Source organism: Oncorhynchus kisutch, linkage group LG12, assembly GCF_002021735.2.
Source record: "Oncorhynchus kisutch isolate 150728-3 linkage group LG12, Okis_V2, whole genome shotgun sequence".
NCBI lineage: Eukaryota > Metazoa > Chordata > Actinopteri > Salmoniformes > Salmonidae > Oncorhynchus > Oncorhynchus kisutch.
The window spans coordinates 5,528,928-5,543,705 of record NC_034185.2 but is presented as its reverse complement, the minus strand read 5'-3'; the positions used below and the strand labels follow the sequence as shown (position 1 = coordinate 5,543,705).

Sequence of the window (14,778 nt, the reverse complement as noted above, 5' to 3'; positions counted from 1 at the left end):
AAACAAACAACACAGAGTTACACATGGAATAAACAAACATACAGTCAATAATACAATAGAAAAAGTCTATATACAGTGTGTGCAAATGAGGTAAGATAAGGGAGGTAAGGCAATAAATAGGCCATAGTGGTGAAATAATTACAATATAGCAATTCAACACTGGAGTGATAGATGTGCAGAAGATGAGTGTGCAAGTAGAGATACTGGGGTGAAAAGGAGCAAAATAAATAACAGTATGGGGATGAGGTAGTTGGATGGGTTATTTACAGATGGGCTATGTACAGGTGCAGTGATCTGTGAAATGCTCTCACAGCTGGTGCTTAAAGTTAGTGAGGGAGATATGATACTCAGTGAGCATAGCCTTGCTATTGAGAAAGGCCGCCGTAGGCAGACATGGCTCTCAAGAGAAGACAGGCTATGTGCTCACTGCCCACAAAATGAGGTGGAAGAGCTGCACTTCCTAACCTCCTGCCCAATGTATGACCATATTAGAGAGACATATTTCCCTCAGATTACACAGATCCACAAAGAATTTGAAAACAAATCCAATTTTGAAAAACTCCCATATCTACTGGGTGAAATTCCACAGTGTGCCATCACAGCAGCAAGATTTGTGACCTGTTGCCACGAGAAAAGGGCAACCAGTGAAGAACAAACACCATTGTAAATACAACCCATATCTATGCTTATTTATTTTATCTTGTGTCCTTTACCATTTGTACATTGTTAAAACACTGTATATATATATATATATGACATTTGTAATGTCTTTATTGTTTTGAAACTTCTGTATGTGTGATGTTTACTGTTAATTTGTATTGTTTATTTCACTTTATATATTCACTTTATATATTATCTACCTCACTTGCTTTGGCAATGTTAACACATGTTTCCCATGCCAATAAAGCCCTTGAATTGAATTGATATGAGTCTTCAGCTTCTGTGATTTTTTTGCAGTTCGTTCCAGTCATTGGCAGCAGAGAACTGGAAGGAAAGGCTGCTGAAGGAGGAATGGGCTTTGGGGGTGACCAGTGATATATACCTGCTGGAGCACGTGCTACGAGTGGGTGCTGCTATGGTGACCAGTGAGATGAGATAAGGCAGGGCTTTACCTAGCAAAGGCTCATGACATAGATACTCTTATAGAAAGTAAATGGTATTGGTTAAATGTCTATTTTATGCGAAAACTGGTGAAATCTATTTTTATGAAATCTGAAAATATTACAAGATGTCCTTCTAATAATTTGGTCCAATCAGCATTGGACTAGAATAATGTACCGGAAGCATCTTCCTTTCACGCGCAATCTGGTTCCGGTTCACGTGACTTCCCTATGCAAATGATTTACAACCATAGAGATAGATAGAGTACTCCTCTATATTTGTTCCACTACGGCATCTGTGAGAGCATGGGCAGCGCCAGTGCTAAAAGTTCATGCTAAAATTGCCTTTTGGCTACTAGAGATCTCTATCATCTTCTATGTCGACAACGCCAACTTGTTTTGATAAAGCATCGAGTTAAGGTCAGCTGGTGAATTCAGATAACAGTATGCCCGGGGCTGACAAAGAAGCAGATTTAACAGAGCGAATTGAGGCTTTTCTGGCCGATTTAAAGCGGGGAGGTTGTGGGACAGGACCGATCCGAGGGTCGGGAGAAACCGCCAGAGAAACGACAGCTTTGCTCCGGAAAGTAACAGCCCAGGCACGATGGAGCAGCGCAGGTAACGTTATCTAAAGTCTTATAGTTAATAGGAGAATTTTGAGTTTATTCGATAGCTTAACTTTCGGGTAGTTAGCTAGTTAATTTACCTCCTAGCTAACGTTAGATAGTATATCTGCCACGGGTTATTTTTTTAATCAAATCGATTTTCTATGTCAAAATGTGAACTGCTACGATAGACTGTCATTTCGTCTGTAAGTGTTGAAACAGGTCCAATGGGTTCGTGATTTAGCCATGTCTAAAAACACAATTCATTACTAGGAATGATGTATGATAAAATATATCCTCTTGTATTTGATGATAGGCGACCTGATGGAAATTATTCGCAAGGAAGGGAGGAGAATGACAGCCGCCCAGCCGTCTGAGACCACCGTGGGCAACATGGTACTGCGCGTCCTCAAGATCATCAGGGAGGAATATGCCAGGTGAGTTTATCATCAGGGAGGAGTATGCCAAGTGGGTTTATCATCAGGGAGGAATATGCCAGGTGGGTTTATCATCAGGGAGGAGGAGTATGCCAGGTGGTTTATCATCAGGGAGGAGGAGTATGCCAGGTGAGTTTATCATCAGGGAGGGGTATGCCAGGTGAGTTTATCATCAGGGAGGGGTATGCCAGGTGAGTTTATCATCAGGGAGGGGTATGCCAGGTGGGTTTATCATCAGGGAGGAATATGCCAGGTGGGTTTATCATCAGGGAGGGGTATGCCAGGTGGGTTTATCATCAGGGAGGAATATGCCAGGTGGGTTTATCATCAGGGAGGAATATGCCAGGTGGGTTTATCATCAGGGAGGAATATGCCAGGTGGGTTTATCATCAGGGAGGGGTATGCCAGGTGGGTTTATCATCAGGGAGGAATATGCCAGGTGGGTTTATCATCAGGGAGGGGTATGCCAGGTGGGTTTATCATCAGGGAGGAATATGCCAGGTGGGTTTATCATCAGGGAGGAATATGCCAGGTGGGTTTATCATCAGGGAGGGGGAGTATGCCAGGTAGGTTTATGAATATGCTGACATGCAGCTACAAGCAACAACCACAAATGATTGAAGTTGTTTGAGCGTCTGCTGCTAACGTTGCTTGTGTTCTGTGGAACTCGACAACAGTTGCCATGGCAAGGTGCCAAATGATGCAATAGTTGGAAATGTGAAGTTTTTTTTTTCTCTCTCCGTGTGTGTGTGTGTTTTTTTGTATCCCCTAGGTCTCGTGGTAGCAGCGAGGAGACAGACCAGCAGGAGTCCCTCCACAAGTTGCTAACGTCAGGGGGGCTGAGCGACGAGAACTTCAGACAACACTATGTTCATCTCAAAGCCAACGTCATAGAGGCCATCAATGAACTCCTCACAGAGCTGGGTAAGACACGTTCACTTAGAACAGTGTTTGCCAACTCTGGCCCTCCCAAAGTATTTAAAAAAAACATTTTTATGTAGCCCCGGACAAGCACACCCTATTCAACTTGTTAACTAATCATCATGCCCTCAATGAGTTGCATCGAGTATGATTGTCCAGGCTGTTGGGGGTACTGGAGGACCCAGAATTGGGGAAACACTGTCTTAGAGAGCACACACATATTCCACCATCAGTCTCTCTCTTCTCCACCTCCTTCATAGACCTATTAAGGCCATAGTTCTATACTTGGTTGTGGCTGAAATCCAAATGATTCAAACGAATGTCTCCTTCAGTTTAAACCAATCGTCTCCAATCCTCCCCATGGGTATAATCATGGTCAAGCAGCACTGGGCTAATGGTCTTATTCTTTCTCCCAGAGGGCACCACAGACAACATCGCCATGCAGGCCCTGGAGCACATCCACTCCAACGAGGTGATCATGACTGTCGGCCGCTCACGCACCGTCGAGGCCTTCCTCAAAGACGCAGCGAGGAAACGCAAGTTCCACGTCATCGTGGCCGAGTGTGCCCCCTTCTGCCAGGTATACGCCAAATCCTTTCACCCCTCATTCACGCCCATCAACCCTCCCTCCATCCAACTATACTTTCACCCCTCATTCACTCCCATCAACCCTTCCTCCATCCAACTATACTTTCACCCCTCATTCACTCCCATCAACCCTCCATCCATCCAACTATACTTTCACCCCTCATTCACTCCCATCAACCCTACATCCATCCAACTATACTTTCACCCCTCATTCACTCCCATCAACCCTCCCTCCATCCAACGATACTTTCACCCCTCATTCACTCCCATCAACCCTTCCTTCCTCCATCCAACTATACTTTCACCCCTCATTCACCCCCATCCTTCCTCCCTCCATCCAACCATCCTTTCACCCCTCATTCACTCCCATCAACCCTCCATCCATCCAACTATACTTTCACCCCTCATTCACTCCCATCAACCCTCCCTCCATCCATCCAACTATACTTTCACCCCTCATTCACTCCCATCAACCCTTCCTCCATCCAACCATACTTTCACCCCTCATTCACTCCCATCAACCCTTCCTCCATCCAACCATCCTTTCACCCCTCATTCACTCCCATCAACCCTTCCTCCATCCAACTATACTTTCACCCCTCATTCACTCCCATCAACCCTCCATCCATCCAACTATACTTTCACCCCTCATTCACTCCCATCAACCCTCCCTCCATCCAACCATCCTTTCACCCCTCATTCCTTCCCATCAACCCTCCATCCATCCAACCATCCTTTCACCCCTCATTCACTCCCATCAACCCTCCCTCCATCCAACCATCCTTTCACCCCTCATTCCCTCCCATCAACCCTCCCTCCCTCCATCCATCCAACCATCCTTTCACCCCTCATTCACTCCCATCAACCCTCCCTCCATCCAACCATCCTTTCACCCCTCATTCCCTCCCATCAACCCTCCCTCCCTCCATCCAACTATACTTTCACCCCTCATTCCCTCCCATCAACCCTCCCTCCATCCATCCAACCATCCTTTCACCCCTCCATCTTTCCTCTATCCCAGGCCTGTATATTCATCAACCCTCCCTCCATCCATCCAACTATGCTTTCACCCCTCCATCTTTCCTCTATCCCACGCCTGTATATTCATCAACCCTCCCTCCATCCATCCAACTATCCTTTCACCCCTCCATCTTTCCTCTATCCCAGGCCTGTATATTCATCAACCCTCCCTCCCTCCATCCAACTATCCTTTCACCCCTCCATCTTTCCTCTATCCCAGGCCTGTATATCCACAGAAGGAACACACATCCTTTCACCCCTCCATCTTTCCTCTATCCCAGGCCTGTATATCCACAGAAGGAACACACATCCTTTCACCCCTCCATCTTTCCTCTATCCCAGGCCTGTATATCCACAGAAGGAACACACATCCTTTCACCCCTCCATCTTTCCTCTATCCCAGGCCTGTATATTCACAGAAGGAACACACATCCTTTCACCCCTCCATCGTTCCTCTATCCCAGGCCTGTATATTCACAGAAGGAACACACATCCTTTCACCCCTCCATCTTTCCTCTATCCCAGGCCTGTATATCCACAGAAGGAACACACATCCTTTCACCCCTCCATCTTTCCTCTATCCCAGGCCTGTATATCCACAGAAGGAACACACATCCTTTCACCCCTCCATCTTTCCTCTATCCCAGGCCTGTATATTCACAGAAGGAACACACATCCTTTCACCCCTCCATCTTTCCTCTATCCCAGGCCTGTATATCCCCAGAAGGAACACACATCCTTTCACCCCTCCATCTTTCCTCTATCCCAGGCCTGTATATCCACAGAAGGAACACACATCCTTTCACCCCTCCATCTTTCCTCTATCCCAGGCCTGTATATCCACAGAAGGAACACACATCCTTTCACCCCTCCATCGTTCCTCTATCCCAGGCCTGTATATTCACAGAAGGAACACACATCCTTTCACCCCTCCATCGTTCCTCTATCCCAGGCCTGTATATCCACAGAAGGAACACACATCCTTTCACCCCTCCATCTTTCCTCTATCCCAGGCCTGTATATCCACAGAAGGAACACACATCCTTTCACCCCTCCATCTTTCCTCTATCCCAGGCCTGTATATCCACAGAAGGAACACACATCCTTTCACCCCTCCATCGTTCCTCTATCCCAGGCCTGTATATCCACAGAAGGAACACACATCCTTTCACCCCTCCATCTTTCCTCTATCCCAGGCCTGTATATCCACAGAAGGAACACACATCCTTTCACCCCTCCATCGTTCCTCTATCCCAGGCCTGTATATCCACAGAAGGAACACACATGGGATCTGTGGATCATGTGACCAATGTAAAATGTGGATCATGTGACCAATGTAAAATGTTCTTATAAAGTTTAAACTGACATTTAAAAAAATAAAAAAATGTTTAAAATGTTCATCACTACGAACGCTGTGCCTCGAGGAACCCCTCTTCAAGTTAACGAGCAGTCATTCTGGCTGAACAATGTTCATCACTACGAACGCTGTGCCTCGAGGAACCCCTCTTCAAGTTAACGAGCAGTCATTCTGGCTGAACAATGTTCATCACTACGAACGCTGTGCCTCGAGGAACCCCTCTTCAAGTTAACGAGCAGTCATTCTGGCTGAACAATGTTCATCACTACGAACGCTGTGCCTCGAGGAACCCCTCTTCAAGTTAACGAGCAGTCATTCTGGCTGAACAATGTTCATCACTACGAACGCTGTGCCTCGAGGAACCCCTCTTCAAGTTAACGAGCAGTCATTCTGGCTGAACAATGTTCATCACTACGAACGCTGTGCCTCGAGGAACCCCTCTTCAAGTTAACGAGCAGTCATTCTGGCTGAACAATGTTCATCACTACGAACGCTGTGCCTCGAGGAACCCCTCTTCAAGTTAACGAGCAGTCATTCTGGCTGAACAATGTTCATCACTACGAACGCTGTGCCTCGAGGAACCCCTCTTCAAGTTAACGAGCAGTCATTCTGGCTGAACAAATTCAGTGTGTTAATACATTGGAAAACATTTTTAACATTTTATTTCAAATTCTACCGTATCAATTTCATTAGTTTATGTTTTATGTAAGGCTACATGGGGGGAAAAACAAAACAATTCAAGTGTTCACAAAATTTTATTTAGTCGAGTGCCTTTGTTACAACTAGGAAACAGAAAGCATACTGTATGAGTTGGAAAACAGTAAAAGCTTATTTTTATAACGATAAAATAAAATAATTTAAAACACAAAGGAAATCATTAGTAGCCTAAACTTCATTATAAGCGCCAAATGTGCTTGATAAATAGTTAAAGTCAGCACAAAATAAATAATGGCATTATAATGAATATAGACGATCCTGTAACGTAGGATCTCTACAGCGATCCTGTAACGTAGGATCTCTACAGCGATCCTGTAACGTATGGTCTCTCTAGAGCGATCCCGTAACGTATGGTCTCTCTAGAGCGATCCCGTAACGTATGGTCTCTCTAGAGCGATCCCGTAACGTATGGTCTCTCTAGAGCGATCCCGTAACGTATGGTCTCTACAGCGATCCTGTAACGTATGATCTCTACAGCGATCCCGTAACGTATGGTCTCTCTACAGCGATCCCGTAACGTATGGTCTCTCTAGAGCGATCCCGTAACGTATGGTCTCTCTAGAGCGATCCCGTAACGTATGGTCTCTCTAGAGCGATCCCGTAACGTATGGTCTCTCTAGAGCGATCCCGTAACGTATGGTCTCTCTACAGCGATCCCGTAACGTATGGTCTCTCTACAGCGATCCCGTAACGTATGGTCTCTCTACAGCGATCCCGTAACGTATGGTCTCTCTACAGCGATCCCGTAACGTATGGTCTCTCTACAGCGATCCCGTAACGTATGGTCTCTCTACAGCGATCCCGTAACGTATGGTCTCTCTACAGCGATCTCGTAACGTATGGTCTCTCTACAGCGATCCCGTAACGTATGGTCTCTCTAGAGCGATCCCGTAACGTATGGTCTCTCTAGAGCGATCCCGTAACGTATGGTCTCTCTAGAGCGATCCCGTAACGTATGGTCTCTCTAGAGCGATCCCGTAACGTATGGTCTCTCTAGAGCGATCCCGTAACGTATGGTCTCTCTAGAGCGATCCCGTAACGTATGGTCTCTCTAGAGCGATCCCGTAACGTATGGTCTCTCTAGAGCGATCCCGTAACGTATGGTCTCTCTAGAGCGATCCCGTAACGTATGGTCTCTCTAGAGCGATCCCGTAACGTATGGTCTCTCTAGAGCGATCCCGTAACGTATGGTCTCTCTAGAGCGATCCCGTAACGTATGGTCTCTCTAGAGCGATCCCGTAACGTATGGTCTCTCTAGAGCGATCCCGTAACGTATGGTCTCTCTAGAGCGATCCCGTAACGTATGGTCTCTCTAGAGCGATCCCGTAACGTATGGTCTCTCTAGAGCGATCCCGTAACGTATGGTCTCTCTAGAGCGATCCCGTAACGTATGGTCTCTCTAGAGCGATCCCGTAACGTATGGTCTCTCTAGAGCGATCCCGTAACGTATGGTCTCTCTAGAGCGATCCCGTAACGTATGGTCTCTCTAGAGCGATCCCGTAACGTATGGTCTCTCTAGAGCGATCCCGTAACGTATGGTCTCTCTAGAGCGATCCCGTAACGTATGGTCTCTCTACAGCGATCCCGTAACGTATGGTCTCTCTACAGCGATCCCGTAACGTATGGTCTCTCTACAGCGATCCCGTAACGTAGGATCTCTCTACAGCGATCCCGTAACGTAGGGTCTCTCTAGAGCGATCCCGTAACGTAGGGTCTCTCTAGAGCGATCCCGTAACGTATGGTCTCTCTAGAGCGATCCCGTAACGTATGGTCTCTCTAGAGCGATCCCGTAACGTATGGTCTCTCTAGAACGATCCCGTAACGTATGGTCTCTCTAGAGCGATCCCGTAACGTATGGTCTCTCTAGAGCGATCCCGTAACGTATGGTCTCTCTAGAGCGATCCCGTAACGTATGGTCTCTCTAGAGCGATCCCGTAACGTATCCCATACAGTACATGTCTGACCAGAAGCTGTCCACAAGCTTTCTCCACAGAGTGCTTCACATACACATCAAATCTAATTTTATTAGTCAGATGCGCCGAATACAACAGGTACAGTGAAATGCTTACTTACAAGCCCCTAATCAACAATGCTGTTTACATTTTTGTTGGGATAAGAATAATAAATAAGTCACAGGTAATTAAAGAGCTGCAGTAAAACAACAATAGTCAGACTATATACAGGGTATTACGGTACAGAGTCAATGTGGAGGCTATATACAGGGGGTACTGGTACAGAGTCAATGTGGAGGCTATATACAGGGGGTACCGGTACAGAGTCAATGTGGAGGTTATATACAGGGGGTACCGGTACAGAGTCAATGTGGAGGCTATATACAGGGGGTACCGGTACAGAGTCAATGTGGAGGCTATATACAGGGGGTACCGGTACAGAGTCAATGTGGAGTCTATATACAGGGGGTACCGGTACAGAGTCAATGTGGAGGCTATATACAGGGGGTACCGGTACAGAGTCAATGTGGAGGCTATATACAGGGGGTACCGGTACAGAGTCCATGTGGAGGCTATATACTGGGTATTACGGTACAGAGTCAATGTGGAGGCTATATACAGGGGGTACCGGCACAGAGTCAATGTGGAGGCTATATACAGGGGGTACCGGATTTAGACAGTATTTTATTTAGAAGGATTTAGACCGTATTTTATTTAGACAGTATTTTATATAGACGGATTTAGACAGTATTTTATATAGACCGTATTTTATATAGACGGATTTAGACAGTATTTTATTTAGACAGTATTTTATATAGACGGATTTAGGCAGTATTTTATTTAGACAGTATTTTATATAGACGGATTTAGACAGTATTTTATATAGACAGTATTTTATATAGACGGATTTAGACAGTATTTTATATAGACGGATTTAGACAGTATTTTATTTAGACGGATTTAGACAGTATTTTATATAGACAGTACTTTATATAGACGGATTTAGACAGTATTTTATATAGACGGATTTAGACAGTATTTTATATAGACGGATTTAGACAGTATTTTATTTAGACAGTATTTTATATAGACGGATTTAGACAGTATTTTATTTAGACAGTATTTTATATAGACGGATTTAGACAGTATTTTATTTAGACTGATTTAGACAGTATTTTATATAGACAGTATTTTATATAGACTGATTTAGACAGTATTTTATATAGACTGATTTAGACCGTATTTTATATAGACGGATTTAGACCGTATTTTATATAGACGGATTTAGACAGTATTTTATATAGACGGATTTAGACAGTATTTTATTTAGACATTATTTTATATAGACGGATTTAGACAGTATTTTATATAGACAGTATTTTATATAGACGGATTTAGACAGTATTTTATATAGACTGATTTAGACAGTATTTTATATAGACTGATTTAGACAGTATTTTGTATAGACTGATTTAGACAGTATGTTATATAGACTGATTTAGACAGTGTGTTAAATAGATTTAGTTTAGTACAAGTCAAGGACAGAGGGAGGCATGACTTTAAAAATGGCGGAGTAAAAAAAAACCCAATACAATTCATAACCAGTCAAAATGGCTGCTTTCGTGGTTCTCCTGTTAAAAGATAAGAGAGAAAAAATCATTAAAATGATGTGAATTCACTCTTCAAATCTGGTCCTGCTTATGACTGCTAGGGGGCAGTGCAGTTCAATCTACCACAGTCTTGGTTACCTACCAGACGGCGCTCACTTAGCTGCTGTCCCCCCACCCACTGGTTCTAGATACAGTGCTTTCGGGAAAATATTCAGACCGGCCCCCTTGACTTTGTTTGTTACATTAAGGCCTTGCTCTCTATAGAATGATATATTTTATGGATTTTTTATGCATTGTTTTCCATTTATTCCACCCGTCCTTCAACCACACATTATTTAATATTTTGTGATAACTGCACTGTGATTTAAACATTTCTGTTAGTGATATTTTCTTAACATTAACGATCCCAATTTAATTTAAAAACATTTAAATGTCATACCTCCCCCATACGTTTTAATCTATTTCATGAATTGACTGTCTCGAAGTTACTGAATAATGAACATTTACATTTGGGCAACACACCGTAGTAACGACCCTTCTGCCTGCCTCTTTCCCAAGGGTCATGAAATGGCTACGAATCTCTCCAAAGCCAGCATCGAGACCACTGTAATAGCTGACGCCGCCATATTTGCAGTGATGTCCCGAGTGAACAAGGTGAATGTCACACTGTTTATGTTGTTTTATTTTGTGATTAAAAAAAATATATATATATATATATTTTTTTTTACACAGATGGAACATTAAGTAGTAATATCGATGCATTTTAATTCAAAATGATTATTTCATCAGAACAGCTCTCTTGATTTACTTAACAATAAGGACTTTTTAGTTTTGTTTTAAAGAGTCTTTTGTTCACTAGAGGACGCGTGTCTATTGTCAACGCAACTAAACCAGTTTTGATTCTGTTCTGTTCCTCCTATTGGTTATCCTCTCACCAGGTCATCATCGGAACACAGACGGTTCTGGCCAATGGCGGGCTCAGGGCGGTCAACGGAACCCACACTGTAGCTCTAGCAGCCAGGCACCACTCGACTCCGCTCATCGTCTGCGCTCCCATGTTCAAGCTCTCTCCTCAGGTAGTCATAACAACAGTCGTCAGGAACAGAATAGTGACTTTCTGAATAGAAGTGTGCTTGTCAGTGAGCCCTGCTTCACTGATAGGTGATGCCAAACATCCTCGGACTGTGTCGTTGTCTTCTGTTATATTCATCACTGTGTGACTCGACTGGTTGGATTTTTGGTTTTGTGTTCTCAGTTTCCCAATGAAGAGGACACATTCCATAAGTTTGTCTCCCCACACGAGGTGCTTCCCTTCACAGAAGGTAAACTTGCACTCTTTGCCCATCCTTTTTTCTCACCTGCAGTGCATTATGGGAAACTTTTCAGGCCCCTTGACTTTTTCCACATTTTGTTACATTTTAGAATAAGGCTGTAATGTATTTTAGTATTCCCCCCCCCCCCCCTCCCCCAATCTACACACAACACCCCATAATGACAAAGCAAAAAAATTCTGTCTGAGGTCAACGTGCACTGCCCTGTGTTCAACATGTGACTTTACTCTGTTTCTCTATAGGAGAGATTCTATCCAAGGTGAACGTGCACTGCCCAGTGTTCGACTATGTTCCTCCTGAACTCATCACTCTGTTCATCTCTAACATCGGTGGCAACGCTCCCTCTTACATCTACCGGCTGATGAGTGAGCTCTACCACCCTGAGGACCACGACCTGTAATGATATGCAGACAATACTCAATAATAATAATAATAAAAAGGTTTAGTGTGTTTGGTTTGTCAATGATTTGTGAAAACACTTATGTTTTTATACAGTCTTGATTTCCTTTTTAAGAATTTGTTTCGGGCTGCGTTCTAATTTGAATGCTTATCATGTTCGCCACGCCGATCCTCAACACGGGGGCCCCTCGGGTGCGTGCATAGTCCCCTCCTGTACTTCCTGTTCACTCAAGACTGCGTGCCCAGGCACAGGCACGACCAGGCTCAGGCCAGGCACGACTCCCAACACCATCATTACGTTTGCTGATGACACAACAGAGGTAGGCCTGTTCACCGACAACGATGAGACAGCCTATAGGAACGAGGTCAGAGACCTGCCCGTGTGTTGCCAGGACAACAACCTCTCCTTCAATGTGATCAAGACAAAAGGAGATGATTGTGGACTACAGGAAAAGGAGGACCGAGCACACCCCCATTCTCATCAACGGGGCTGTAGTGGAGCAGGTTGAGAGCTTCAAGTTCCTTGGTGTCCACATCACCAACCAGCTAACATGGTCCAAACACACCAAGACAGTCGTGAAGAGGGCACGACAAAACCTATTCCCCCTCAGGAGACTGAAAAGATTTGTCATGGGTCCTCAGATCCTCAAAAGGTTCTACAGCTGCACCATCGAGAGCATCCTGACGGGTTGCATCACGGCCTGGTACGGCAACTGCTCGGCCTCCGACCGACCGCAAGGCACTACAGAGGGTAGTGGGTACAGCACAGTACATCACTGGGGCTAAGCTTCCTAACATCCAGGACCTCTATACCAGGCTGTAAGCCCTAAAAATTGTCAGACTCCAGCCACTCTAGTCATAGCGCCAAGTCTAGGTCCAAGAAGCTTCTAAACAGCTTCTACCCCCAAGCCATAAGACCCCTGAACAGCTCATCAAATGGCTACCCAGACTATTTGCATTGCCCTCCCCACACGCTGCTGCTACTCTGTTATTATCTATGTATAGCCTCTTAATAACTCTAGCTACATATACATAATTACCTCAATGACCTCGACACCGGTGCCCCCGCACATTGACACATTGACTCTGTACCGGTACCCCCTGTATATAGCCTCCACATTGACTCTGTACTGTAACACCATGTATATAGCCTCCACATTGACTCTGTACTGTAACACCATGTATATAGCCTCCACATTGACTCTGTACCGTAACACCCTGTATATAGCCTCCACATTGACTCTGTACCGGTACCCCCTGTATATAGCCTCCACATTGACTCTGTACCGGTACCCCCTGTATATAGCCTCCACATTGACTCTGTACTGGTACCCCCTGTATATAGCCTCCACATTGACTCTGTACCGGTACCCCCTGTATATAGCCTCCACATTGACTCTGTACCGGTACCCCCTGTATATAGCCTCCACATTGACTCTGTACTGTAACACCCTGTATATAGCCTCCACATTGACTCTGTACCGGTACCCCCTATATATAGCCTCCACATTGACTCTGTACCATAATACCCTGTATATAGTCTCCACATTGACTCTGTACCGGTACCACCTGTATATAGCCTCCACATTGACTCTGTACCGGTACCCCCTGTATATAGCCTCCACATTGACTCTGTACTGTAACACCCTGTATATAGCCTCCACATTGACTCTGTACCGGTACCCCCTGTATATAGCCTCCACATTGACTCTGTACCGGTACCCCTGTATATAACCTCCACACTGACTCTGTACTGTAACACCCTGTATATAGCCTCCACATTGACTCTGTACCGGTACCCCCTGTATATAGCCTCCACATTGACTCTGTACCGTAATACCCTGTATATAGCCTCCACATTGACTCTGTACCGTAATACCCTGTATATAGTCTCCACATTGACTCTGTACCGTAACACCCTGTATATAGCCTCCACATTGACTCTGTACCGTAATACCCTGTATATAGCCTCCACATTGACTCTGTACCGTAATACCCTGTATATAGCCTCCACATTGACTCTGTACCGTAATACCCTGTATATAGCCTCCACATTGACTCTGTACCGTAATACCATGGAATATAGCCTCCACATTGACTCTGTACCGTAACACCCTGTATATAGCCTCCACATTGACTCTGTACCGTAACACCCTGTATATAGCCTCCACATTGACTCTGTACCGTAATACCCTGTATATAGCCTCCACATTGACTCTGTACCGTAACACCCTGTATATAGCCTCCACATTGACTCTGTACCGTAACACCCTGTATATAGCCTCCACATTGACTCTGTACCGTAACACCCTGTATATAGCCTCCACATTGACTCTGTACCGTAATACCCTGTATATAGCCTCCACATTGACTCTGTACCGTAACACCCTGTATATAGCCTCCACATTGACTCTGTACCAGTACCCCCTGTATATAGCCTCCACATTGACTCTGTACCAGTACCCCCTGTATATAGCCTCCACATTGACTCTGTACCGGTACCCCCTGTATATAGCCTCCACATTGACTCTGTACCGTAACACCCTGTATATAGCCTCCACATTGACTCTGTACCGGTACCCCCTGTATATAGCCTCCACATTGACTCTGTACCGTAATACCCTGTATATAGCCTCCACATTGACTCTGTACCGTAATACCCTGTATATAGCCTCCACATTGACTCTGTACCGATACCCTCTGTATATAGCCTCCACATTGACTCTGTACCGTAATACCCT

At 44.9% G+C, this 14,778-nt stretch overlaps 1 protein-coding gene across 1 annotated transcript; it reads left to right on the top strand.

The window, feature by feature from the left end:
* Positions 1-1,394: 1,394 nt before the first annotated feature.
* eif2b2 (eukaryotic translation initiation factor 2B, subunit 2 beta) lies at positions 1,395-12,088 on the top strand. The gene is made up of 8 exons (XM_020471691.2): positions 1,395-1,718; positions 2,022-2,142; positions 2,915-3,066; positions 3,480-3,643; positions 10,866-10,961; positions 11,246-11,383; positions 11,563-11,629; positions 11,881-12,088. Exons 1-8 carry the CDS (start codon positions 1,547-1,549, stop codon positions 12,036-12,038), a joined length of 1,068 nt encoding a protein of 355 aa, XP_020327280.1. The 5' UTR covers positions 1,395-1,546; the 3' UTR covers positions 12,039-12,088.
* Positions 12,089-14,778: the final 2,690 nt, after the last annotated feature.

What these genes read in the sequence shown, in the direction of transcription:
- eif2b2 (XM_020471691.2), top strand. Translation starts at nt 1,547, where the DNA reads ATGCCCGGGGCTGACAAAGAAGCAGATTTAACAGAGCGAATTGAGGCT. An exon ending in ATCAGGGAGGAATATGCCAG is followed by an intron (nt 2,143 to 2,914) that starts GTGAGTTTATCA and finishes TGTATCCCCTAG; the next exon opens with GTCTCGTGGTAGCAGCGAGG. An exon ending in TGATGTCCCGAGTGAACAAG is followed by an intron (nt 10,962 to 11,245) that starts GTGAATGTCACA and finishes TCCTCTCACCAG; the next exon opens with GTCATCATCGGAACACAGAC.